Source organism: Varroa jacobsoni, unplaced genomic scaffold (genome assembly GCF_002532875.2).
Source record: "Varroa jacobsoni isolate VJ856 unplaced genomic scaffold, vjacob_1.0 scaffold_703, whole genome shotgun sequence".
In the NCBI taxonomy this organism is placed as follows: domain Eukaryota; kingdom Metazoa; phylum Arthropoda; class Arachnida; order Mesostigmata; family Varroidae; genus Varroa; species Varroa jacobsoni.
The window spans coordinates 108,427-133,516 of record NW_019213605.1 but is presented as its reverse complement, the minus strand read 5'-3'; the positions used below and the strand labels follow the sequence as shown (position 1 = coordinate 133,516).

At 42.2% G+C, this 25,090-nt stretch overlaps 1 protein-coding gene and 1 long non-coding RNA gene across 2 annotated transcripts in view; one reads left to right on the top strand and one right to left on the bottom strand.

Annotated features, from left to right (window-relative positions):
* LOC147753150 (uncharacterized) overlaps positions 1-25,090 on the bottom strand; it is an 86,361-nt gene that overhangs the window by 5,266 nt on the left and 56,005 nt on the right. The window contains exon 3 of the long non-coding RNA XR_015312055.1: positions 4,283-4,328. This is a non-coding gene — a long non-coding RNA (uncharacterized LOC147753150). The remainder of the gene's footprint in view (positions 1-4,282; positions 4,329-25,090) is intronic.
* LOC111262817 (protein turtle) overlaps positions 24,239-25,090 on the top strand; it is a 79,721-nt gene continuing 78,869 nt past the window's right edge. The window contains exon 1 of the mRNA XM_022837381.2: positions 24,239-24,963. Within this exon, the coding sequence (XP_022693116.2) occupies positions 24,513-24,963 (451 nt within the window). The 5' untranslated portion in view covers positions 24,239-24,512. The remainder of the gene's footprint in view (positions 24,964-25,090) is intronic.

The following is a 25,090-nucleotide window of genomic DNA, read 5'->3' as shown; positions in this document are numbered from 1 at the left end:
AATGTCCAAAGATTATAAATGGCTTTGTTCTATAGTTTAACCTGTCTATTCGATTCACAATAATCTTCGACGAGAAATCTTGTCGTAAAAACAACCAATACGTGGCGGCCTTTTACAGCGATAATTGTGTTCTGGCAATTTAAATATAAAAAAAGTAAATTACTCGTTTTTTTTTATACATTATTATTATTACGGTATGATCGGTTTTTACTTTTACCCGTTATTTGATAAACTCATTCGCAGCTACGTTCACAGACGCGGTCTGCGTATAGCGTCTTTTTGGCATGAGACCGGCTAACTGAAATGACTTTCTACCTTAGAGTTAGTTCAGCTACATAATTATAATTAGGATGACTAATTAACCCTTTTGCTAAGTTCGATAAAAATGTATATTTAATGTATAGATGTCAAAAATATGAAATGACTGGATTGAAAATTAGAATATAGTTACGGAAAGTAGTGCTCTTATTAAAAAAGTAGTGCTCTTATTAATAAAAGACAAGATCTGTATCGATATCGTTCAGGCACTCTTATGTACGTCTTACGGTAAGGGACAGCTTCGTAAATTTAGATCTCAACGAACGTCTACTCCGAACTTGAATAAAGCACACATACATAAAGTTTTTGCAAGAGTTTTTAATTTCGTACAATGTTGCGCATGTTAACATAGAATTTGCGACAAATCAATTGATTGATTCCCATCCACATTTAGAGAGACGTTATGTGACATAGCAATCATTTTGTTCCTTCTCAATCAATACTAAAAGATATGTTTTTACATAAGATATATACTAATAAGGGAAAGTTATCCATGAATTTTTCGCATTCTATTAGTTTATTGAATGCATAAGAGATTATGACTTCTACGGCAATGGTCGGACTTGCATTTTATTTAATTCTTAAGGCATCCCTACGGTTCTTCAAACGAATAGTGACATTATGCGAGAACTCGAAAGGCCGACCATTGAACCCGACAAACCATATGGGCTATATAAAATTCAACGCTTATATCGAAATCTTTGATGTTGATATTATCTACGCAAAATATAGGGTGATGGGCCACGATCAACGGCTATTAAGCGTCCTCTTTTTGTTCCGTCGACCTTAGTGTAAGATTAGTATAGTTGTGATCGTTCTGGGCAAGTATATTTACACTTCCGTTAAGTTAAAATGTGACCTGTGATGTTCTTACTTTTGTTACTTTTGAAATGTCTGTCGTCTTCAGAAGTGTCCGTGTGTGGAGACGGCCCCATCCAGTTTAATTGTCCGGCGAATGTACATTTTGCCGACTGTTGGGCAGTTGCCTGCTGACGCTATATTATAGTCCCAGCAATTATCGGTCCTTGTGTCCTAAAAATAAGGAAAAGCCATGCACTCTTACCAATAGCTGATGCTGTTTTGTGTGAAAATACAGAAAGCAATTGGTTGTCGTTAGTTCGCGGGTCCATCGGAGATATAATGACGGCACAGGCTGGTTAGGTGCTTTGTAGCCAGTGATGTCAGGGCCACCTACCCGACTCCTACTTCTGATTACAGATGTCTGAAAACACGCGCCGATCACCCGCACTAATAAGCGTAAGGTAGCAGAGTGAACAGCTACGGAGGCTACTAGTAGTAAGCGAAATGCTTCGAGTTGTCTGTTATCCAGTTAGATAGGACGACAGTGATGAGGCGAAACGACGGATGATTCGCGAGACAGCAGCTGCCTATACTTGTGCGTGCATGGTGTGACTGGGACGCGAGGACTGAGGCCACGAACTAGCCTGGGGGGCCTGATTTGCAACGCGACCCTCCTATTTGTTTCTGAGAAGGCTAAATGCCGACGTCTAGCTAGAGGGAGTTGAACGCGCTAATGGTAATACTGCTTCTGGTATTTTGACAGGCTGCACTGAGGAGAGAGGGGTAGAGGAATACGACCTCTTGAAAGCCTCCTGCCCTCTAACTCTAGAGGCCGCCCTTTGTGCTCACTCGCGTACCTGTAACCAAGGGCTTCCTCTCCTTTCCGATTGGTGTGGGGCATCTTTGTTCTCGGAACCCACCGTTGATTTTTTCGCGCCGCTCTCCCGCGTACGCTTTGCGTGAAACAACGATGATCACGACGGTGGTGACTACTGCTTCTGGGTTGCGGGCCTGAAACCGTCTCTCTTTCTCCCATAGGATTCAACAGGCTTGATTGGTAAAACCGACTGAGCTTGCGTGCTGGCTCAAAGACCAGTTGTAAGTACATCATACCCGCTATCATAAAGTAACCACCGAACCGCAAATAGAGTTGTAGTTGCCATGCGCCCAGTAAAAACCACTCCAACCCTGTCTACATAAGCAGCATAGCTGAATATAACGAATTAGCGAAAGAAGAATAGAAGACAGTTACAATAACTGTGTCGCCGAGGCCTTGGTAGATAAGTAACGAAAAATAGCCAAAGCGAACGACCCTAAACATTTCCAAAGTTCAGCTGCATATACTCCGATGCTCCTAGAACACAGAACTCATATATGCCCTCAAATGCAGTTAACATGAGAAGTGTTTATGCATTGACCTATATTTTATTACAGAAATAGTGCCCATTGAAACACTTTCGCATTATCAGCATTTTTTTTTTGCGTCCTGATTAGCGCGAACGTAGTAGACCGTTACATATTCGGTTACCGCAATTTTTGTCATCACGCGTTTCCGGTACGTTTATAATGATGACCCTATGCATACGACTGTAGCTTAAAAACATCTATCCTGTTTTGCATTGTTTAACATTGTGTAGGTACCTGTTTCTCTCTGGAAAAATGGACATGCCGAAATTTGTACGATTCATGTGAAAATATATAGGCTGCATAGTCGACACAATGTATACACCGGGAGGCGGGCGATTATGAATGAAGAAGTGTTTAAGTAATAAATTAAAATATGCTTATTCATCCTCCATATCCAAAATGATCTTCGATTAATCAGCTAGCCTAGATTAGGTGGAAGCTTCGTGAATTATTTCAGTCATCATTGAACGTCACATTCAGAATTACGTTTGAAATTACTTACTAACAGCTGATCTTAATCATAACCGTTAGGTCTGATCTATTTCGTTCGCTGATGGAGCCTGTAGAAACGGAGGCAATGGGTAGAACGAGAAAAGGAACAGTAGGTATATCGATGTGATTCGTTTTTGATTGCTTAGGATTCAAAGACTGTTATCTTTAACTGACCATTGTGCAAAACGAGAGAATAGGAAAAATGGCCGTGTACGTAGGAAACGTAAATAGGGTGTGTATTTAAAATATATATATATTGCAGTGACTACGCTTTCTCTTGTAAAACACCTCGCCCTTATGACGGCAGAAAGACCCTTGAATGCTATGCCGTATATATATATACTGTTACAGCATGTTTTATATATATATAATGGTTAACGTTCATGCCTTTTGAGTCTTCTTCTTTCATAAAGTAAAAAATTGGAAATGATAAGTAGACGAGGATTAGTTTTTGATCAAACAATATATCCAAAAATTCAGGCAGATCACTATACGTAACTTGTAATTAATCGAACAAAAAGATGAGTTTAAAAACAACGGAGCTGTTCGAGCTATTGATAAACAACGACCTGGACCAAGAAAAACATTAACGGGAAACCGAAAAAATCATTGCGAATCTATGTGAGTTAATCAAGTAGTTGTAATTAACAAAGCTGTATTTCTTCAATTACGATAATTCGGAGAGATGAAAACAATGTCGTCACGTGAATAGGATAAAGTTTTCAGGGAAGATGATTAATTTAATTTATTGTAGGAATCTGGTTGTGAAAATGGCGAATCTTATTTCCAACGGGGCAAAATACCTGTACGCTACTATTATAATATAAGGGTATATATATATATAGAATATGTTGTTGCAATGAACTTTTTTCATGAGGATCTGAGAGTCCATACGGCCAATGGCACTGAAAGCTCTAAGAGCTCCAATCGAAATAGCATGTGTCGTAACACTCAGTTAAAGGATTATTATTGAATTTTGTGAGTTACCGTCTCACAGAACAGCAACAAGAGGGTTGAACCCTGTGTGGATTTTTGTTATTAGCAATAAATCACATTTTGAAAAGAAAGAACGATTAGAAAATGATGATCGGTTAAATAGTGTATACGTTTTTTTGGCACAGCGTTGAAAAACTATTCACTGCGAGGTTTGCGTTAATGTGTGAAAATATGATATGGCGCCATAGTTGAATGTCTTCTAAATATTACTGCTTTCGAAACCTTGACAGCGATTACTGTGAAAAATAGGCAAATAAATTTTACTTACCTCGAATTAATAGGTTGACAAGGAATCCCCGACGATATCGTCACCCCTGTAAAAAAAAAAATCAGCACTAACATGCATGTGGTATCGCTCGTCAAAAATACGTTTTGCTCACACAATTGAACACTCAACAATGCTCTTGTTAAAAATGTTGGCTTTTCTTTTGAACGCTCTGCTCTCGTTCAACAGTCGTCGATGTTGTTCGACGTCACGTTCGATTTTGCTAAATACGGAATTGTTTAATATGAAACGAACGTTTTTCACAGTGACCTTGTATTATCGTTCGCTTCTCTGAAATTTTAGGCAGCTGAATTTAGAAACGGCTTACAGTTATGATCACTATTGATAGCACCAGGAAAGTTCTCCAGATAGTGTCAGATGACCCTTGAATTGAGATTAAAGAAGTAGTAGTAGAGTTTGTAGACATCTCGAAAGCCCGTGCCTTTTAGCTCTGACCGGAAATTTAAGCACGCAAAAACTGGTTGCACGTTCGGTGCCGTGTTTAGTTTTCCACTAAGACATCGTTTTTTACTTCAGTGTTCGCCATAGCAGTGAACTAGCGCTCTGCAACCCACCGTATTTGCCAAATGGGTCTCCCGGCGATTTTTTCGCAAGGTCGCTTAAGGTTTCGCGCAAAGGATAGAGAAATTTCTGTCGAATGAAAAAAGGATCATATTCGTAAAGACGTGTCTCCCAGGACGAAACGCTAACTACCACTTAGATGGATTGAAGACACGAGAGTATGGCTAGAAAAAGTGTATAAGAAGACGAGGTTGAAAAATGAAAGAACATTTTTCAGAAAAAGATTTGCCTCTGTTTAGGATGCTAGGGGGTATACTACCTATGTATGCATTCAAAAGCATAATGAAATAAGAACAACTTGAAGGAGGTACATATCAGTCGGGAAAAATGTTTTAGACCAATAAGGAGTAGATAATATAGTAAAATTATAGGGAAAGTTCAAAATTGCAAAAAAAAAAAGCTGGTTCCAACTGGTACTGAACCGAGCCTACGCGATGAGCGCTTAGTAATGTTATGCGGAGTAAGAAAGCTTAATCAAGATAGAAAAAAGTATATCAGGAAAAACGAGAGGGAATAACACTTACCAGGATAACTGTTTACTCACATGTCGAACGCGACTAGTAAAACAATATGTCCTGTAAATTTTATCGTGCTCGATATCTAAGCTCACACCTGTTTTTCTTGTCGACGACTGTAATCGGCGGAGGTTTGTTATTTGTGCCCACTTGTCGTACGAAATTACGCAATTGGCAGAATATTGAAAAGCAGCGACTTAGATAAAATAAATCAACTTTTTCAAAATGGAGGAAGAGGGCTCGAAAGGAACAATACTTAGTAACTACAGAAGAAAGCCAATGGCACCGGTTCTATCTCCAAGTCTTCGACGATTTCGTGAATTTTACGAAAATATATTTAGTCCTCTGGTAAAAGAAAGCTATATTCAACGCTGTTATCGGAAGAGGATTTTCTCAAACGGACCAACTCTGCTACAGGAAGCTTGCTACGTTTGCGTACGCCCATCAGTCAGGTGGTGCTACTTCGATAGATGACTGTGCAAGTGGGACATCTGCAATAGTCTGAGAGGACGTATTGCCGAAAAGCGAGTTCAGCGCCGTGATCCTTGGTATTGGCTATATACAGATTTGATACCGGCTGGCTGAATACTACAATTCAGTATAGGCTGTTTCTATCGTAGCTCTTCACCGCACGTACAACTGAACAAAGGTAGACGAGTTTCTGTATGTGAGCAAAAGGCTTAATTTTCGTTCTTGAAATTATTGTTATTTCCGTTTGACGTTCCTTAATCATAACGTGACTGTTTGGGCGCACGTAGTGAATAGAAAGTTGTTTAACAATAATATTTATCATTATTTACTTTCGAGTTTGCAATTTGCTACGTTTTTACAAGTCATCTTTGGCCGGTTTTGTTTTGATTGAACTAGTTTAATTATAGGAACACGCTCAAAAGTGCACGTTAATTGCACACACGAGTGCTCTTTTTCTAACTAGGCCAGCCAAAAGGCCAAACTTTAATTTTTATTTCTATAAATCGAAATCGTCTAACTTTGTATGTTATGGACTAGTTATTTCCGCAGTGTAAAATTCAGGCAGTTCTTATTGTAACTCAGTTGTTAGTGACGACTGATATATGATTGGCTATGTGGATGCGGAAGAGATCAGTACCCGCCCCGAATAGCTGCCGTCATTCTGTAGACACACGTTTGTTGGCTGAATTGGAACATATTCGATCCATTCTAAAATGGCGGGAGCAATGCGTCAGAGTCCTCTTTGTAGATTTCCGAACGATATTCGATGTGGCACCAACGGCGCAGATTCCCCTTAAACTTGGTCAGCCGTTTTCTTCTTTATAAGTGATACGAGACAAGCTTCAGAACATAGATTATGCTGCTCGCTACATGTGACAGAACCCAAGCGTCTGGCTCCTTTCCTTCCTGATATTATCAGGCGTCGGCCTACTTAACTCGGTGCGATGCTCCATTCAAAAGGCCTTGTGGTGTTTATTAGGAAAAAACAGTTATCTCTATCAGTGAAACTTGTAGAACCTGTATGAGCATTGAAAAAGCGAAAATTAACGTTTGAAAGATGAACAAATAGAAATGCCGACGGTGCACGTCACCGACCGTTTGTTTGCGGTGTCGTGTCATCCATCATGTACTAGTTATACGCACATGCATTTTTGGTGCCAGTTTCACGCTGAATTTTGACGGAGAAAGGAAGAACGAGCTACGTATTTTGTATCGTGACCTATGGCCATGATCGGTACAGAGCGGTGAATTTGTTTTGGTGAAGCGGTAGCGTGGTCTGTGATCAGTCACTTGAAGAGGCTACTGGATCTTCGTATGTACCTCTCAGTGATCTTGTCCACTGTCCCCGCTTATCGAAAAATGAGCTCAAGCATAGATCTACGAATAGGAATTGCGTCCTCTGATGATTACGGTGAACAGCTTTACTGAATCAACTACCCGACCACGGAACAGCTCTGACATGTGATTGTTTGTTAAGCTGAGCCACTAGTGCTAGCTGTCGCTTTCTACATATCAAGCATTGCGATCTACATTCACTGATCGAAACGTAATGATGTTTGCAAAATTCAATCCGCTCATGTGGTACGTGTTGACCCTGAAGATTGTTCACACCGTTGTCACTGAGTAGCAGACTATTTTATGAAGGACAGCACTAAAGTGATCACGATAACTGGCAAACAATTCAAGCTTCCACCGAAAGCAGCGCTGGCTCCTTCTTTTTTTGATTGGAAAATAACCTCAACGGTATTATTATGATCTGGAATAGTCCCACCGGCTAGGTTAGTGTGATATGTCGTGCTTCAGCACACCGAGCACAAGTTATCGTCATCTATAAATGGTAGTTGGTGATGCTACTACTATAGTTGTTATTGTACGCACCTACGTTGATACGTGCTAGCTTATACAATATAGGCGGTTCCCCCTACTATGTAGCCGCTGTCTATTCTACGATATACCTATGTATGAATTCGATGACCTATTCGTGTTCGGCAGACGCATGTCTTGGCAGCTAGTCTACTGGCTTTGGTCGGCCAGTCAGCCAGCCAGCCAGCCAGCCATTTACAGCGTATAGATACATATATATTACATATAGTATGTATATGTAAGCTATATAGTCGCAAACATAGTTTGCTTGAGAGTTTATAGCAGGTTTAGTTAAGACGTAGGCAAAGTAATGCTATCTAAATTATAGTTTAAATACGTTGACACAGAGCGAATTAATTTTCGTCAGTGTGTTTGCCCGTCTGCGCGTTGTTCTCTAGTGCTAGTCTAATATTCAATGTTAAAATATCGATGTATTAGATCGAGCTCGATAGGACGAGTGGACAGGCCTTATATACATATTCCTACTTTGTAACGTTCCTGAGATTAGGTAATCGTTCTTCTCAGTTCGCGGATTAAACGATCAAGAAGTTGGTTATGTATCGTTTTTCAAATGTCTATGGCAATCAGCAATCCGTATCAACCTGATACATCGTCGACATGCACTCGTGAACCCAACAAAAACATTATCTTCCTTTATTTCAACAACATTATATAAATATGGCATATGTAGTGCTGGTAGTAGGCCTCTTTAACCCAATAATACAATATTTATTTCAAACATGACTTTACTAGCTGACCCGTAAATACCATAGTAATTAAGTATCTTGCACTGCACGTACCATTAAAGTTATGATGCACGACAGTTGGTCATCGTCTGCAATTTGCGAGCATCTAAACATTCGTATTAGATGACTGAACGGAATTAGAAAAACGACGGTAGGGATATTCTGCCAGCTGGCATTTTCCCTTAAAATCACCCTATTACGCCGGTGTAACTATGTCTAGAGCATAACATTTGTGTATTATCCTACATTTAGGCAAACGGAAAACCTTTTAGATAAAAGTGGATTTCTCAAGAATTCTCAAAAAATCAATAGTGATATTTTTGCAGTTAGAGGGACTCGTCTCAGACGGACAGACAGAGGTCGTGCATACCATTTCAACACATCCAATACGTGCATTTGTAAATCACGCTTATTTATTCCTATTTAACTAAGCATTGCAATTCTATTGGAAAAAGTGGACAGGTAAAAATTATTACAGTATTTATTTGCAGTGCTGATTCAGTTAAGGATGGGGTAATCTACAATATCTATTAGAAGTTACTCATAATATTAGCTCCTTAGATTGCTCCAAGAAACCAACTTATATTTCGATACTTTTTACAAACTTGCTGTGCTTACATTGCATATATGAAGCAACAAAAGCTTTCGATCGCGCTTTATGAGTATATTTAGATAGGGAACTGACACGTACCGTCGTCTCGACCTTTCGGGACACGTAATAACATGCGTGCTTTTCTCCCTAGAATCAAGTAAATATTGATTGAGTACCTCTGAGAGCAAGGTACGTCGTTTGCTGGGTACGAAATTCTCCTCCGTAATTAAATTGAGTGCTTTTACGTAAACAAATAACTTTTGAAATTAATTGACTTTTTTGGCGTTATAGTAAACTACTTTATTAAATTTTAAGCAAATTGATTTGTCCAAGTGTCCAAACTGGACGAGCGACATCATTTGCGGCTGTTAATAAAATCTATGATCGTTACGTTTATACACCTGGAAGAACGTAAACGTTGAAGGCATGCCAGCCTATAATATTTTTTTAATTATTCGACCAGTACATTATGTAATCGTTCGATAAGTTAATTGATTTTTCTGATGAATTAATTGAATTCAAGTGATAGTACCTTTGAACAAGTGGCACAAGAGGCTTTACGCTTCGAAAATAGCTTTAGATTTTGAGGTTCTGCTGACGTAAAATCAAATTACAGTCCCGACGTTCTTAAAGTCCGCATTGTCTTCGGACATATGCCTTCGTTTTTTCCAAGCATTTGATCATTTTCGCGCAAATATCTCTCTATCAATCCGCGTGTTAGCTAGCCAGTTAACGATCTTCCATGCGGAACGTGCAAAACCTCGTTACATCAGTAAGATACTCCGATTGTACGTAACATGCAGCTACTAAAAGTTTCTAGCTCAAAAGTCAGTATATGTCTAAACAGAGTCTCGATTTTGTTCTGTATTTTAAAGGCTTAGATATGAAGCTCGAGGAAACGCCCGTTTTTTATCCTGTTTTGTTTTGTCTTGCTTGGCCGAAGTGATTTTTGTAATACTTGCTGTAACAAGTTATTTTCACAAGAACTACTCGTCCTCTCTTGAAAGAAACCTCTTTACTAGTCTGTCGTTTATCTCACACTGTACGTGTGCGCATTGTTGAGAACTTGTACTTCGTTTTTCTACCTAGTCATCAACTTCTAGTGAAAGTGTGTCTCACAGAAGATTACTCACTCATTGTATATATATATATATACTTCACTTGTATAAATTAGTATAAATCCTAGTAGTTAGGCTATACGTAGAACAAAAGGCAAAATATAGAAGCCATTCACTGTTTCATTAGTTCAGGTTCCCATCTTTCTGTAGCCATAGGACCCTTAACAAGTTCATAAGGGCGAAATAAATAAAGAGATCGGTAAGGAATTGTTGTAAAAATGCAGACTTTTCCGCCGACTAGGTTTGCTTCGATACGCATTGAACTTCATCTCAGCAACAGTTCGCAAGAACGTTCCAAGCGAGGATTAGATCTATAATCTACGCTGCTCTGGATAAAAAAGGGAGTAGTATGCTAAACTGTGTTTCAAAAAAACAAGAAAGTATGCTGGAACTGCTGTCAATCTCAAAAGCCGCCGCCACCGTACGGATGCCGTGTTACATAGCCACCAATGGTTGACCTAAACGTATCTCGACTACCTACAAACAACGCAGTAGATTTAACGCAATCAGTAAACGTAAGTTTTGATCATGATAGCCCTACATACGTCGTCTGTTGTACAAATAGAGGATTCGAAATTTTATACTGACGTCATAACAATACCTGCTAAACTCTATTATAGGCATGTTGTTATCGGGGCATGCACTAAGTTTACATACATATATTATGGCTGCTTCAAGACTAGTTCATTTAGATTTAGGTTGGCTTTTAATCTTATTGCGTATTTAACGGTGTCTCCCCAAGAAAGGTGTGTCCCCGTACTCAGACGGCCGCTATCTTGGGGCTATTTACATCATCTTCATGAGGTATAGAGACGTGGGTATTTCCCATGTTCCCAGTCCATTAAAGCAATGCCATTGATTTTGAAGTGAACAAAAGTTCTGGCATGATCTTGTATTAGGGAAACCTCGATTTTTTAAGGAACTCTATCCAAGGTTCATCATTCCGCAGTAAAATGCACATCTCTCTTGTGTGTAGTAATTGAGAGCTATGTTGTCTAGCTTAGGATCGGGATGGATGCTGGGACGAGCTATGTGTGAACATCTATAAGCGTATGTCTACGTGCCAAATAAGCTACTTATCGTCTGTTCTGACCTCCCGGTAAAACTAAAACAACGGTAATCAAGGTTAATGATCATATTGTTAAATTATTTGTCGGTCTATTGAGAAAACTTCTAGTATATTGGCTACCCAGATTAAAATGTATCTATTTTTTTTTTCTAATCAAACTAATTTAGGGTGTGTTAGCGTTCTTACGCATCAATAAAAATGATGCATACACCTATTGTTAATTGCATAGTCTTTTTCTTATGTCATTCTCTTCTGTCGGCCTGGTAATACAGATGGCGTCCAACGTTCCCTATGGCCCGCGAGCAATTGTGTGATACACTTCAGGTCCCTTCAACTTTTTCGGATGTCTTTACCAATGCTGAGGTTCCCATACGTGCGCCGGTAGATAATGGTAAATGCATTTTCTCAATGAAAGTGGCGCTACCATCCACATGCAGTTTGATCTCGATACGATACAATAGGAGAGCTCGCACGTCGTCGTCGCCCACTTTACTACCGATGCGTAGCGTATTAAAGCGGTACTGTGTATAAGTGTGTTTCGCTTACGATTTGTAACACAGAAGTCATAAATCTTCTTTTGTTTGTCATCTTTAAAAAGGCACTGTCGTATGGGCAAAAGGTAAGTTTGTTGTGCATGGTCAAAAAAGGACTATAATGTTCACCGTTAGGATTGGATCTGGCGGATAGAAAGAAGCCCATACGTGGTAATAGCGAGTCATCGTAGTCGATTGTGATCAATGGAACTTTCTATCCCTGCTTCCAGTGCCTCCGATCGCATTTTTTTGAGGCGGCAGCTTTTGTCTTTCCTTCGTTTCCTATACTCGTGGCCTTTCGCGGTCTCACTTCAGATCGAAGATGCGAGGTACTGAACGTTGAAGTTCTTTTTTCTTTGGTACCCTCTTGTCAACTTGAACCTTTGTGTCCATATTCTCCTTAGCTGTTCAAGCTTTGCCGACTTTTTCCTGGGTGCCTGTATCATGCGCATATGAGGTCGTGTAAAATATGCGTATTGTATTGTGCAACGGTATACCATGATCGGTAGCGACAGTTACAGATCATGTGTACACGTAGCGTGGCCTGCAGCGTGAGCTGGCGGCGAAAGCTTTCTCTCGCCCCACCAAATCTTCTGGATGTGTTAAAACAACAACAACAATAAAGACGCTGGAGGTGTCGACGATCCGTTTTAGTACTACTATTACTATCGCAACTGCCATTTTACCGGCAGAATTTGTAATAGCGCTTCGATTGCACCGTGTTAATCTCTAACAAACGCTTACAGCTGCTTGACCCTACTTCAATTAACCCCACTAGCCACACAAGGGCAGACGTAGCGACGGTGATTGGCTAGTGCTAAAATTTGACAGATGAAAGAAACGAAGGCAGAATGGAAAGACGCTATCCGCGCACCATTCGAATGCGTCAATATCACTATGTTTAACAGCACTACCCTTCACTTAGGCACGGACGCTATGCGTATGCGGCGCCGCCTGGGTTAAAGGGCTGAGTACTGACACTTCTGGCCCCGGCTTGCTTTCTCTCTGTGACTTTGCGTGTGTATGTGTGTGTTTGAATGTCATTCCTTCCTCTCTGATACAGAGACACACCCACGCACCCTCTCCTTAACTTATCTCGCGTCCTCATTACTTTCTACATCTGCACAGACCCTGACAGGGCCGGCCATAGTAACGCAGTCAAGCAGCCTACATTCGTGCATTTGTGAAGTCAAGTCATTGATTCGGTCGCTCGTTATTAGTGTCTACTCCAGTGTCTACCGACTTTCCTTGTTTCAACCTTTGTAGCATTCGGCGCATCTTTCCCTGGTTCACTCCCATGTCAAAACCCATTAGATTTCCTTATTTTTACATATAGAGCGAGTCTATATATACAAACTGACTACAAGAAGGCTAGCGACGCTAACGGGTACCTACACATCTGCATCTACATTATACATTATTTAACGAAGGAACGAGCTCTCTTCTAACGACTAAAGTTCGTACGTACCGCCACACAGCAGCGCCGCCGCCAAATCAACTCTATGGGCTAAAACTGCACACTACTAAGGGGTTAACTTGAATGCGCATTCAGGAAGGCTGAAGTTCGGAACCGGTATTTGGACAAACTTCAAAAGACAAATGGATTTTATTTGTATGACGACAGGCAAGAGCAGTTTTTCACATATTGGCTTTTTATAAAGATAGTTTGGTGTATATTTATTTCGCTAGCTAGAAACTACAGCAAATCTGCCAGGATTCCACACTGAGGCATGGAGACACTTGCAACAACTTTGTTTACCATTCAGCAATTGATATAATGGTTTTAAATTGACTACCTATTGCCGGACCAGATGTCATTTTTAGTTGGGCTAGCATAGAAGCAGCATGTAAGCAAAGCTTCTAATAATGCTGCATTTAAAATATAAAGCATACGTAAAAATGGCCGATGACGAACACCTAATAAGAAGGTTCAGAATGTAAATCTCAAATCTATATAAATTATCATAATAGATGTGAGTTTAATCCCAGACGAGTAGAACTCCTAATAGCTACGCGTTATCTTAACGAGTAGTACACGTATTTTTCTAATTGTAAATAAACTTCATAGTAATTCTTCGTTTGACATGGTGTCTAGTTTTTGTAGGACATGTTTGCGGTTGGCGAACTCTTAAACTCAATAGAATTAACCTTTCGTGAACCCTGTTGGGAAGATATACGCGTTAAAACTATTTATTAAACAGGTAAAAAGCTACGTAGCTAAAGTACGCTAAGGACTTACATAACTTATTGAAGGCGCCGGTTTCGAGGGGCTACATTTGGTCCTTCTTGAAGCGTCAAGCTGCTAAAATATTCATTATTATGTTTAGCCCAACTTATTATACGAACTGTCAGCAATTATACCTATGAAACCCGAAACAGCATTATTTAGTTATAGCAATGCTCCTGCTTCTTTATAGGGCTCGGTATAAGAAGAAGGAAAATCCTTAGACTCATCTGAACTACTTTCAATTATTTATGAATAGAGTTGCTCCAGGAGAGTGCGAAAAAGCCGCCATAACTCCTATCCCCTTTGCTTCATCGGCTTAGTGCGTATTTAAATTTGCACAATCTGTTTTTTCAGCATATTTATATTACCCATCTTAGATGATTTGCGGTAGCTTGTCTTTCACTGGTAATTACCATGATGCGTCATGGCCTCCCCTCATCGGCGGGGATCCTAGCACCAGCTTATCGTGCTTCAGTCGGAGGTGCCTCTCCTGGCTGTCGAGCACTTCATATGCACGCATGCATGTGAGTGCATGACAGACCTCGTTCTGTTCCTCCGTCTTCGTCATGCCCATTGTCGTTTTCATCTTTGCTTGCTTCCTAGCCTTCCGCATTTTCGATGCGTTCCTTAATGAGCTTGCCAGGAACCGCACTTAGTTCATGGAAGCTTACTAAGGCTTCTTCACCTCGCTTCATCCACGTACTGTTTCCACATAAACATACGTCCTTGTCATACAGCGACGCACACATACGGCTCGCACGTCTGTACTCAGTGCATGTAGACGTTCGTTGACGATGCGCCTTGTTGCCAAGAACAAAGCTTGGAGTGAGCTATCCAATGCAGCCCAAACGGCGTTTTTCCAGAAGCAACGCGTGGAGAAAGGTATACATGACAGTAGTATGGAAAGAGTACGGAACAGGACGATTGTGTAGAGAACTTCAAACAGTAAACGAAACTCACGCATTTTGAAGAGGAATGCATTAAATGCGACGTTAGAGGCTGCAGGAAAAAGGGAAATGGAAAGTGACAGTGGAAGGGTCGCTTCTAAGTGAGTGAAAAAAGTGATGCTTCTTTTTCGTGGGACGTAAAAAAAAGAAGTAGCATTTGTATATAGTGGCTCTGAGCGCGTCTAACTCCTACTTCTTAGTGGCGCCTCATTCCCACATACGGATAGATACTGTGTATGTATATGTACATGCACAGTTGCATAAGCTCACATGCTTGCATAGCGTCCCGCTTCTTGCTTTTCTAAATTCTCTTGAATGCCGACAGACTCTCGCGCTGCGAACGAAAAAGCTATTTTTGCTCGGTCCGCGCCCTGTATGGCGCTATGTGTTGCCGCCCTTCCAGTTCATTCCTAAGGGACTGATATCGACCGTACTCGAACGATGTTGAAGTAAGACACATACACCCCGAAGCGAAACGGGTCCTGTCACCGTTCGAGCTGGCACCGTTGCTATTGTTGGCGGTAGCAGGACGCCATGACCCATATTTTTTGCCACTCCCCTTTTGTGTTTCGTTCGTCAGGGTTGTGAAGTAGCGCACAGATGACCAGCCAGTAGTAGCTTCATGCGGTGCTAAGCACTCGGTCTCTCATTCTCTGAGAGGAGTCCCAGGCTGCGAGAGGAAAAAAGGTTTGATGCTTGCGGACGACAACGAAGAAGAGGAAGTGCTGCTGCTGACGTGCGATGGGGAGTAGACTGAGAACAGAAGCACAAGACAAATTTATCTCTACTTTAAAACGAATGAACTTCATCTAGGCTTGAAACGGAACAGGGTGATGACGAGCAGAAGAGGATTGCGCTCCAGAACCCTATATGCGAAGGGACACTATGAGTGGCAGCGCGAAACTTGCCATCTACCCAGACAAAATAAAAACAGCCAAAATGACGAAAACGCTCAAAACCACGCGTGGTACGATGAAATAAAGAACGCTACTTATGGTGAGTGAAAATGGTTGAAATAGCTCCCCGGCAAGACAACTCCGCAAGGCAGTTCCTCATACGAGCGTAATCGAAACGATCCTTCAAGCGGGATATAGCCTTACGTAACGGCACGGATGCACTTGCAGTGAACTTCAAAAATTATGTAGATGAATAGAAAAAACTAGCTGTCAGGTAATTGACACGTCACAGACTCATTCATCCAGAGTGATGAGTCTAATTTCTAATACTATGGACGTTTAAACATCAATAAGCTGGTTTGTGCCTTATTCCCGTATTGATCTTTATACTGGATTTGCATTCCGATGTCTCCTATATCCGCTGATAGAAAATTAAGCTCCAATGCTTTGTTTAATTTTTAGGCTTATTGTTAAACTACCGTCGGCTGTAATCAATATTTAAAGTCATAACTCTTTTTTTAGCTATTAAACTAACGAACGATGCGCTCTCTTTCAAAATATGCTATTATAACCTAAATTCAGTCTTACCGGGAGGACTTTTCGTACCTTGTACATATCTGGCCCCGATGACTGGACGAATCCCAAATTAGATATCCATCACTGAAAAAGTATTCGTATCAAGTCGATAATTATACAAAAGGAGGAATGGTGTTATTAATCACTGTAAAAAATCACGATCACTATAGCTATAGCGATATACAGACGTCAAAGCAAATCATTTGAAAGGTCACACTTCTATTAAGATAACAAAAGCCTCTGTTTCTTATCGCCCTCTTTGATAAGTTTTTTTCTAATACAGAAGAGCCCGCCTCAAACGCCGTTAATCGGCTCCGTTATTCACTCGTAAGCGCTTTTCCTTAAAAAATGACCAGTAATAAAATAAAGCTATTAGAGACATACATATGGTCAATCAGAATGAAGTCTTCGGTGATCTCAAATAAACGTAACAGTAGCAGTTAGAGCAAAACACGATTTAATTTTGTGTAAGTTATTGTTAACTAGAATACTAATTGGTTTTTGAATGCGGCTGGAATTATTGTCGAACTCGTAACGAATTATACATGACGTACACGAACGAAATGAGGTAAGGTAAATGGATACTACTAATTGCAGCCAATATTATAAGTGCTAATCTACTTTCCGATTCCCTTCTGTCATTCAGGCTATGGGATTATATAGTTGAGAATATGGGAGAGCAAAGGACGGATTGTCTGGCTCCTTTGGACGCGACCGCCCCCGTTCCAATAAAAACTCACTTCCTTCCCACGTAACTCGTGTTTTATGACGGGGTGTAAAGCGCTTTTGCTGTCAGCGTAGAATACAGCAAGATAGGAGAAATGACCCTCAAGGAGAGGCACTTTGCCAGGAACCGAGCCGCTAGTCTTCAAAGGGCAACAAAAGGTGAATCGCCAACTGTTGACATCAACGCAAACAAATCATAAAACGAACGTGCCAAAGATGCTATTGGAATAACTTGAACGGAATAAAAGAGTCAAAGAAAAGGACGACTACATAGGACTGAGAACTGAACGTCGGTAATGGCCGCATCAGGCCGAGGCTATCTGCGAGCAAACGCAAGCATTACTGTATGCATAGCTCTGAAGCAATGATGATGGCGACGAAGTTGACGTGAAGAGCCCAGCGCGAAGGTATCACGAGTAGATTACGTCGTATCCGGTTGTATTGCTCCGAATCTAGAAGGTGCCGGATAAATTGGTATAGTATGCAGCGCATCGTAAGAGCCGCATATTTCGAAAATGTTGTACGGGACATTCAATTGTCGTCTTTCCCGTCTTATCGGTGACGGTAATTGGCAGCTTGAGCCAGAATAACACAGAGCGCATCAGTAATCTCTTACAACCTTCTCCAAATATCGTTATCATTTTAGCACCGGATTTGTTCATATATTTGTCATTTTTGTTACTATACAACGAGTTCAGTAAATATGTCATGAATGCTAGCTGGGAGGTGTGGTTGTTTTTATTATTCAATATTTACCAAAAAATCACAATCTACTTTTTTCTTTTTATCTACGTACTGCTAGCATGACGCGCTATTGCATGAGGGAATCATGAGCTGGTTCAGCAGCGTGGCCTTAAACACATTTTGTGTACGGCCTAGATGATGTGATATGTTCTAGTTACAGGTCTCGGTGGAACAGATTGTTCTTAGAACACTGGACGGCACGAACTAAACTTCGAAACTTAAACACTTTACTAATGAAAGTACTTAGTTATCGGTTAAGATATTTGTAGAGTTATGAAGAAGCATGATAAACCGTCGCTGATATCTCAATGTGCCCAAAAACCTACATCTGTGCTAAAGAAAATACGATGTTATGCCTATGCGTACCTAGTATTGACCTTCATAGTAAAAAGATCGATCAGTTTTATAGATGGATACCATCTAAAAAGCAGTTACTCGTGAGCAACTGCAATACAAAACTGCTAAACGTGCGGAAGCTCCTGATCTATATAAACGGGAAACTTTACCCAGGTTCCAAAAGATGACTTGTTTTTGCATCCTTTGAAACATATTCAGTAAGACTTATAACTCTATTTTCGAACGAACCCACGATCATTTTTGGTTCAAGAAATAATATCATATGTAGCTTAATTTCTTACGTCATTTAGCCACATCTCAGCAAAAAGAAGCACTAATTTTAGACCAATGCTTTTGGGAAGGAAAAATGCGTATACATACGCGAAAAACCTTTCTTCGTTTGAAAATGGACTCCATTGAAAAGCGACTCCATTGAGCGGGGTAACTTCAAAGAGGCGCAATTCGGGCCCCGAATGGATGGTGGAGATTGAAAGGGCGCAACAGACACTACGAAACAACGAACAGTCGCTTCGACGACAGTAGTCAGTTGTAATGGTAGTACTAGCAGATATCGACGATACGAAGGTGCTGAGAGAAAGTGCGAGCGAAAGATCGAAAGAGAGAAAAAAGAACCGGAGCACAGATAATGGGGACTGGGTACGGCCAGCTTGGATGGCACGAGACGCACAGAGATGCGCAGCGAAAAAGATCCGTTGAAGCAACCGCAGGCTCAACATCGTCTTTGGCGGGCCCGCAAGTCGAACCACGCCGCCAGCACTTCGCTTTACAGCGGGCAAGACTACTAGCGGGCAAAACAGCAGGAGTGGCAAGCTTTGAGCCGGTGGCAACAGTGGCATTGCTAATTGAAATGGCAGCATCAAGGTACTTCCTGTCTAACTGAGCCCCCTACTTCAAGCAAGATAGCATCTTCGTACGCCTAGCTTTCGCGCCGCTTTCACCGTATTCGGACGAATGAGTCAGCTAGCTAGCAACCACCCGCTCTAGCCGCCCCATCGGCAAGGGGGCCTGACTTTTCGACGTCTACAGCTAGATGCTGGGGGTTCCAAGGAGAAAAGACTAAGAGGCGAACGAAGAGCATTCGCAAATTTATCGTTACGCCGAGCCACGCTTTGAGAGAAGAAGAACGAAGGCCATGAGGAGGAAAGATGGAGCTGAAAAAAGGCGCCCGAAGGGCACTGCCCGTCTTAGTGGCGGCGGTAGCGGCATCGACAGTAACGACACGGATGGCAGAGGCTAGCAGCGGCAAACATCTTCGCGTCTATCGCAAGCAAGGCTGCCTAGGGAGTAGATAAAGAAGAACTGCAGAACCGCAGCTAGCACTGCTAACTCCGCTTACAATGCTACGAAACACCAGCAGCTTCTACTAGTATAATAGCTCGCTTGCCGCGTACTATCCCGCTCCTTCTGTGCCCACTCCTTGTCCGTTACGTCTCTTGAACCCTTTGCCTCTGCAAAATCTAGCAGAACAGCGCGAGATAAATACAGAGTGAGGGAAAAGAGTCGGCCCCATTAGCTTGCAGTCGTGCCGCGCACAGGCTATTCTGTGGGGCTGTCGGAGTGTTCTGGACTAGAAAAGAAGCCGTATTGAAAGAGAAACTTTCCTCAGAACACGGAGCTACGCCACCGATCGTTTCCTTACGGCAGCAAGGCTGATCGACAGGACTGCTGCTGACGCTGCTGGAACCGGGATCTTAGAGGGGCTAAAACTTCTGAGCTTTCGACATCCGTTTATTCGCTCGTTGGTGCCGGTTACCGGTTTTCTGGTTCTATTCCTTCGGTCCGTTCCTCAGTTCTCCACAGAGAACGTCCATACATCCCATCCTCTAGAGAAAAGCACGCCAAAATATATGGAGGACGTGCCTGCTCAAGAGACTCATTTGGACTCAGCCGTAGCAGCAGTCAGCTGCATCGATGCTGCTGCTGCTGCTGCTTCTGCCGTTGCCTCCGAAGGCGTAGGACGTTTCTGCCTTCCTGGAAGCTGGTCATCGCACGTCTTCCTCCTTCAGCAGTCTTGAGGTCCGAAAGAAGTGCAACGAGGCGCCACTACTGGGCGGGATTTAGAGAGTGAAGGGGACTCGGACTGCGGCCATAGGGCTTCCAGCGAATGGGTCAGAGCCAATGTTCAGGCGAAGCAGCAATAGTCCAAAGGGACGTCCGACAACGTCTGTCGACGAGCACGGCTCGCAGGCTGACCGAGTGGATGAGGCGGGTAGTGCGAAGGGGCAGGATGGGTGTTAGGCGAATTTCGCGTTTCGTACAAACGTAGCAAACAGCAGGGACAACTGAAGGAGCAGCAGTGCTGGTGAAAAACAGAGCGAATGAACAGTAGTGCAACAGAAGCTAAAGGACAAAAAAAAAGAAGACTAGGCATAAAAGAAAGGGGAGAACGGAACCGGCGGCAAGACAATATTCAACAAGGCGTCCCATAAGTCCTGTGTATCAACAAAATAATCAGCTTCCTTTGTTGTTATGCGCTCATTCTGCGCTAGGGGCGATGCAAACCCAGCGTCAAGCTAACAAAGTTCCGTTGAAATAACCCGTTCTGTCTCTTGTTAACGGCACCTTTTCTAGCATGGATAGCTGAGTTCGTGTAGGGATCGCGACGGGTGAATGCCCGACGCGAGTGGCCGCAACTCATGCGGTTGGCTCGCATTATGACGATAGACGTATAGGGTAAAGCGGGCTAGGGTAATGCCAGTACAACATACAGCTGCCGCAATATCCTGAACCGTTAGACAAACAGAACGGAAGTAATGCTGGCTCAAGGTCAGTGTGCCAGCATGGATTATGGTTAAGTTGTGAAGTGAAAATCAAATTGACGGGGCGTACGCTAAATAAAATAGACTTGATGAACGTGTGGCCTTTCGGAGGTCACGAAGTGTGAATAAGACCGACAAGGGAAACGCCTGTATAAACTGACTGAAATAAAAGAAGGGGGAGAATTGCTTTAAAGACGTCAGTCGTCCTCGGATCTGCTCAAAACAATGTTAAATGAGTTCCGTTTAGTCAAAACGATGGTTGAGCGGCTTGACTCAATTCGCCCAACTGATCGGGTGGAAGGGGGTCGTTACTTGTTCAACAGTCAATAGATATTTCTAAAATATATTATCGTTTAAGGGTTTTGACATAATATTTCATAGTGGTAAAATATTTAATCGCCAAATTCCTGATCCCTACAATATCATATGCTGCTCTTTTTTTGTAGTTCCAGATCGCTTGCCGAAATTTTAGTTGTTGCGAAATTTTAGTTAGATATTTAGACAAATAGAAACATACAGCTTACTTTCAATTATATAATGAATCAATGGCCAAAAACAGACGAGTACATAGTCGAGCCTTGAATTATACGTTCATCATCCTTTGCATGATTACTGGTTACATCGGTCCATGCATGCTTACCATTATCAACTGTGCCTACAACGCCAGATGACCCGGTACGTATGAGGAGCGAACACGGGCTGATGTAGGTAAAGATAAGATGACCCCGCTAGAAATCTGAGCTCGTATTATCCTAATATGGCATACAAGATTTGACTAAGCCATTTTCCGTATCAATTACGAACGTGATATGTCAGTCAGGGCTTCGTAGTCAGGGAGTTCGTACGTGAAAAACTAGAAAGGCCAAACTGTTTACTTGAAGAGAACCAGTCCAGTTCCTATCGGTAAGGACTATCCTACGATAAAGATATTCATGGATCCATCACAGGTGCTTCAGTAGAAGATTACCCTATTGTCGCACAATTTTTGCCGTTTGGCAACGTTTAAAAAGATAAATCTCTCTATCAATCATACACAGAAGATTCTTAGGCTATGTTTTACTCCTATGGAATTTACCGTTCACCATTTTACGAACGAATGAATGAATGGATTTCATCAATCTTTTCGTCGGTATTGTTGTTGCCTTACTCTGCCACTCCTTCTTTTCCTACAAATTTCTCCTGTTTGACTTAATATGATCGAGAAACCGTTTTTCTCCTTATGCTTTTTCTTGTTTTCTTCCCTTTTCTCAATCTCTCGTACTCTAAATTGCGTCCCATTTTTGGATACTTTGTACTGTTGTTGCTGTTGTTTTCTCGTTATTCTAATAAAGTTCGTACGATTGTGGAGTTTTCTCAATATTCGAACTTTCCTGGAAGAACAGGGCGATAACCCTCCTGAAACTGTAATTCGTTACCGACAACCCGAGCTCTAGAAACCATACGCCCGCGCCGAGGTCTTTGAAGCTGCATCCGCGAGCGCCACCTAGCGCCTTTGTTGAATCGCTGTACTGTCAATTTGGTGAGGGTTTGTCGCATGTTGAAGGGAGGGTTCGAGGGAGTGCGAGAGTGGTCCGTCACCTCTCTCTACCCCAACACGGTCCCTCACCCGAGCACCCGCAAAATGCTCGTACATTTGGACGTCGGCGGCCACGCATCCTCGCTGCCAGGTGAGCTTCCTGCTCCGTGATGTTGTGATTGATAAAAATACAGCAAACAGCTGCCGTGCATTATTTGAGCATGAGGAGTACGTATAACAGCTACACATCTTGCGTCCGTCTTAACCACTGTGCACCAGCGAGAAGCGTTTATTGTGTTGTCTTTATCTTTATACCTTTGTATCAAGAATTAGTCTTATTTGTAAAGTGAGGAAAGGGAGGAACGTCATAGCAGCTATAGGATAATTTATGCAATTGTGCGCGTGTGGAAGAATCTCTTTGGAGACCTGCCATATGCCTGCTAGTACGTAATAACAACATAATCGCGTCTCTCTGTATGTAATCGCTTTTCGTCAGGTACCTTACTTATAGTGTAGCTTTTTTCTGAAGTAAACAGAGAGGTTGGCAAAGGACTGCCTGAGCGCACATCGGTGAGTGTTACCAGTGCCCTGCGCCATTGGGTTTGCCTTTACTATAGCCCGCGGGCTTCCGCGGTCTCTTCTGTGACCAATGGTCCGTGCCCTTGTCCCGCGATTGCTATCAAGATGACGTCGATATTGACGAAATTCGGGCGCGTCCTCTTAGCAGTTGTTTAGAGCCCAGTAGAACGAGTCGACGCGGTCACTACCCCGCGCCTGGCTAACAACGTCAACACGTAACGCGGCGGGCCTCAAAAGCCGTCTACCATCAGTGTTTGCGCGAATTCTTCTACTGCTAAGCGCAACTACGGGTAAAGCCGTCAAAGAAAGGGTAACGGGCAACGCCTTAATCGACGGTACCGTGGGCAAACGACGTTCAGCCGCGGTAGTCGCCGATGTTCCTTGGCCGCCAATTCAGATAGCAGAGAACAGATATCCTACGATCAACAGCGACGAGGTGCTTCAAACCAGCAGGGGCGGTTTTCATCAATAGACGCGTGTTGCTTAGTAAATAATCGCAGCGCACATCCGGCGTAATTCAATACGCTTAGTTGCCTTCGAAAGCCAATATCCTTCTTACTTTCTGTACATATTGTGTGAATTATAAACAACAAATAGAAGCTCGAAACAACATAATACGTTGCACACTATGCATGCAGGCATAGATAAGAATATTTAATATTCCGCTTTATTGTTTCTCAGCCAAAACAAAGCAAAGAAAAAGTTTCGTGGAATTAAACAACATAGTTACAGTGACGTACAAATCTAGTTACTGCTAGTTAGGGGTGAAAAAAGAATAGTAACAGCACCAGGATCACAGCCAAATAGAAAAACCCGAACGCGAGGATAATATCCTAGCTGGCCCGTCGGCCTATAGTTGTGCTCAATTCAGAAGCTGCCAAGGATTCCCACCATACGCGTCTGTTCTTCAATTGTATTTGATCGTATATTGAATATTGTGCAGTGAATCATCAGCAATCGTAGTGAATCAATCGTACGCCGCCGTGGATACGTCTTTTTTTGTTTTGATTATATGTTTGTCCGTCGATTTGCTCCAACCTTCATCCGTTCATCGGCCAGTAGAAGCTCAATGCCTCACCTACTTCCACGTGGTGGTGTGAAAATCGTGTCCTTAAATCGTGTTGGTGCTGGATCATCGGGGATTGACCGCTTATATGATGAGTAATCGGTAATTGCTTGGGTGCTTGATGAATAAGTGATTCGCGATGCTATTGATTGAGGCGTGATGTGTTGCGACTACCAGTTACTAGTTATTAACATAGAAAAAACGACTATGGGCTTTAATAGTGGACTACCGGAGATTCTTCTGAATCCAGATCTTCTGCAACGGCAATTGTTACTATCAGTTCTCCAAGTAGTTCTGGACGTTCAGCCAAAAGGGTCAGAGCGTCTTTCCGTAAAATAATAGACGTATACAATGCCCTACTGTTCAGCGTTGTCAACTGAGCGTGGCCATTATGGAGGTGTCGTGACTAGACGTCCTCGGCCATCACCACCACAGCTCGGCCAACAGTATCATCATCATCATCATCATCATCACCATTGTTATCATCATGAAACAAAACAGTACTCTTACGACAACTACAAGCAATACTTCTGCCGCCATCATCATAACACTAACCAAATGTCGGATACTAGGATAACTCGTTCTACGACAATTAGTACCGCTACTTCTACAACGGCGGCAGCAACGGTTATGAGTGGACGTTATCGGCTGGACGATCGGCGCGCACAACTGCTACCACGTATTGTTCTGTGCTCACTGTCTATACGGGTCCTCAGTACGTTAATGCTTCAAGTGTTTCTAATGACCACGTTTCTACACGCAGGAAGGGCCTCAGTCCACGAGGGACTACACATCGAACCCGGTAAGTTTTCACGCTATTGTATATTCAACACGATGTATTTCAAGTCCACGTCGAATAAGTCGAAGTCGTTGTTGTATATACAGCATACAAAAATTTACACAGAAACTATTTAAGTTGCGCTTGCATT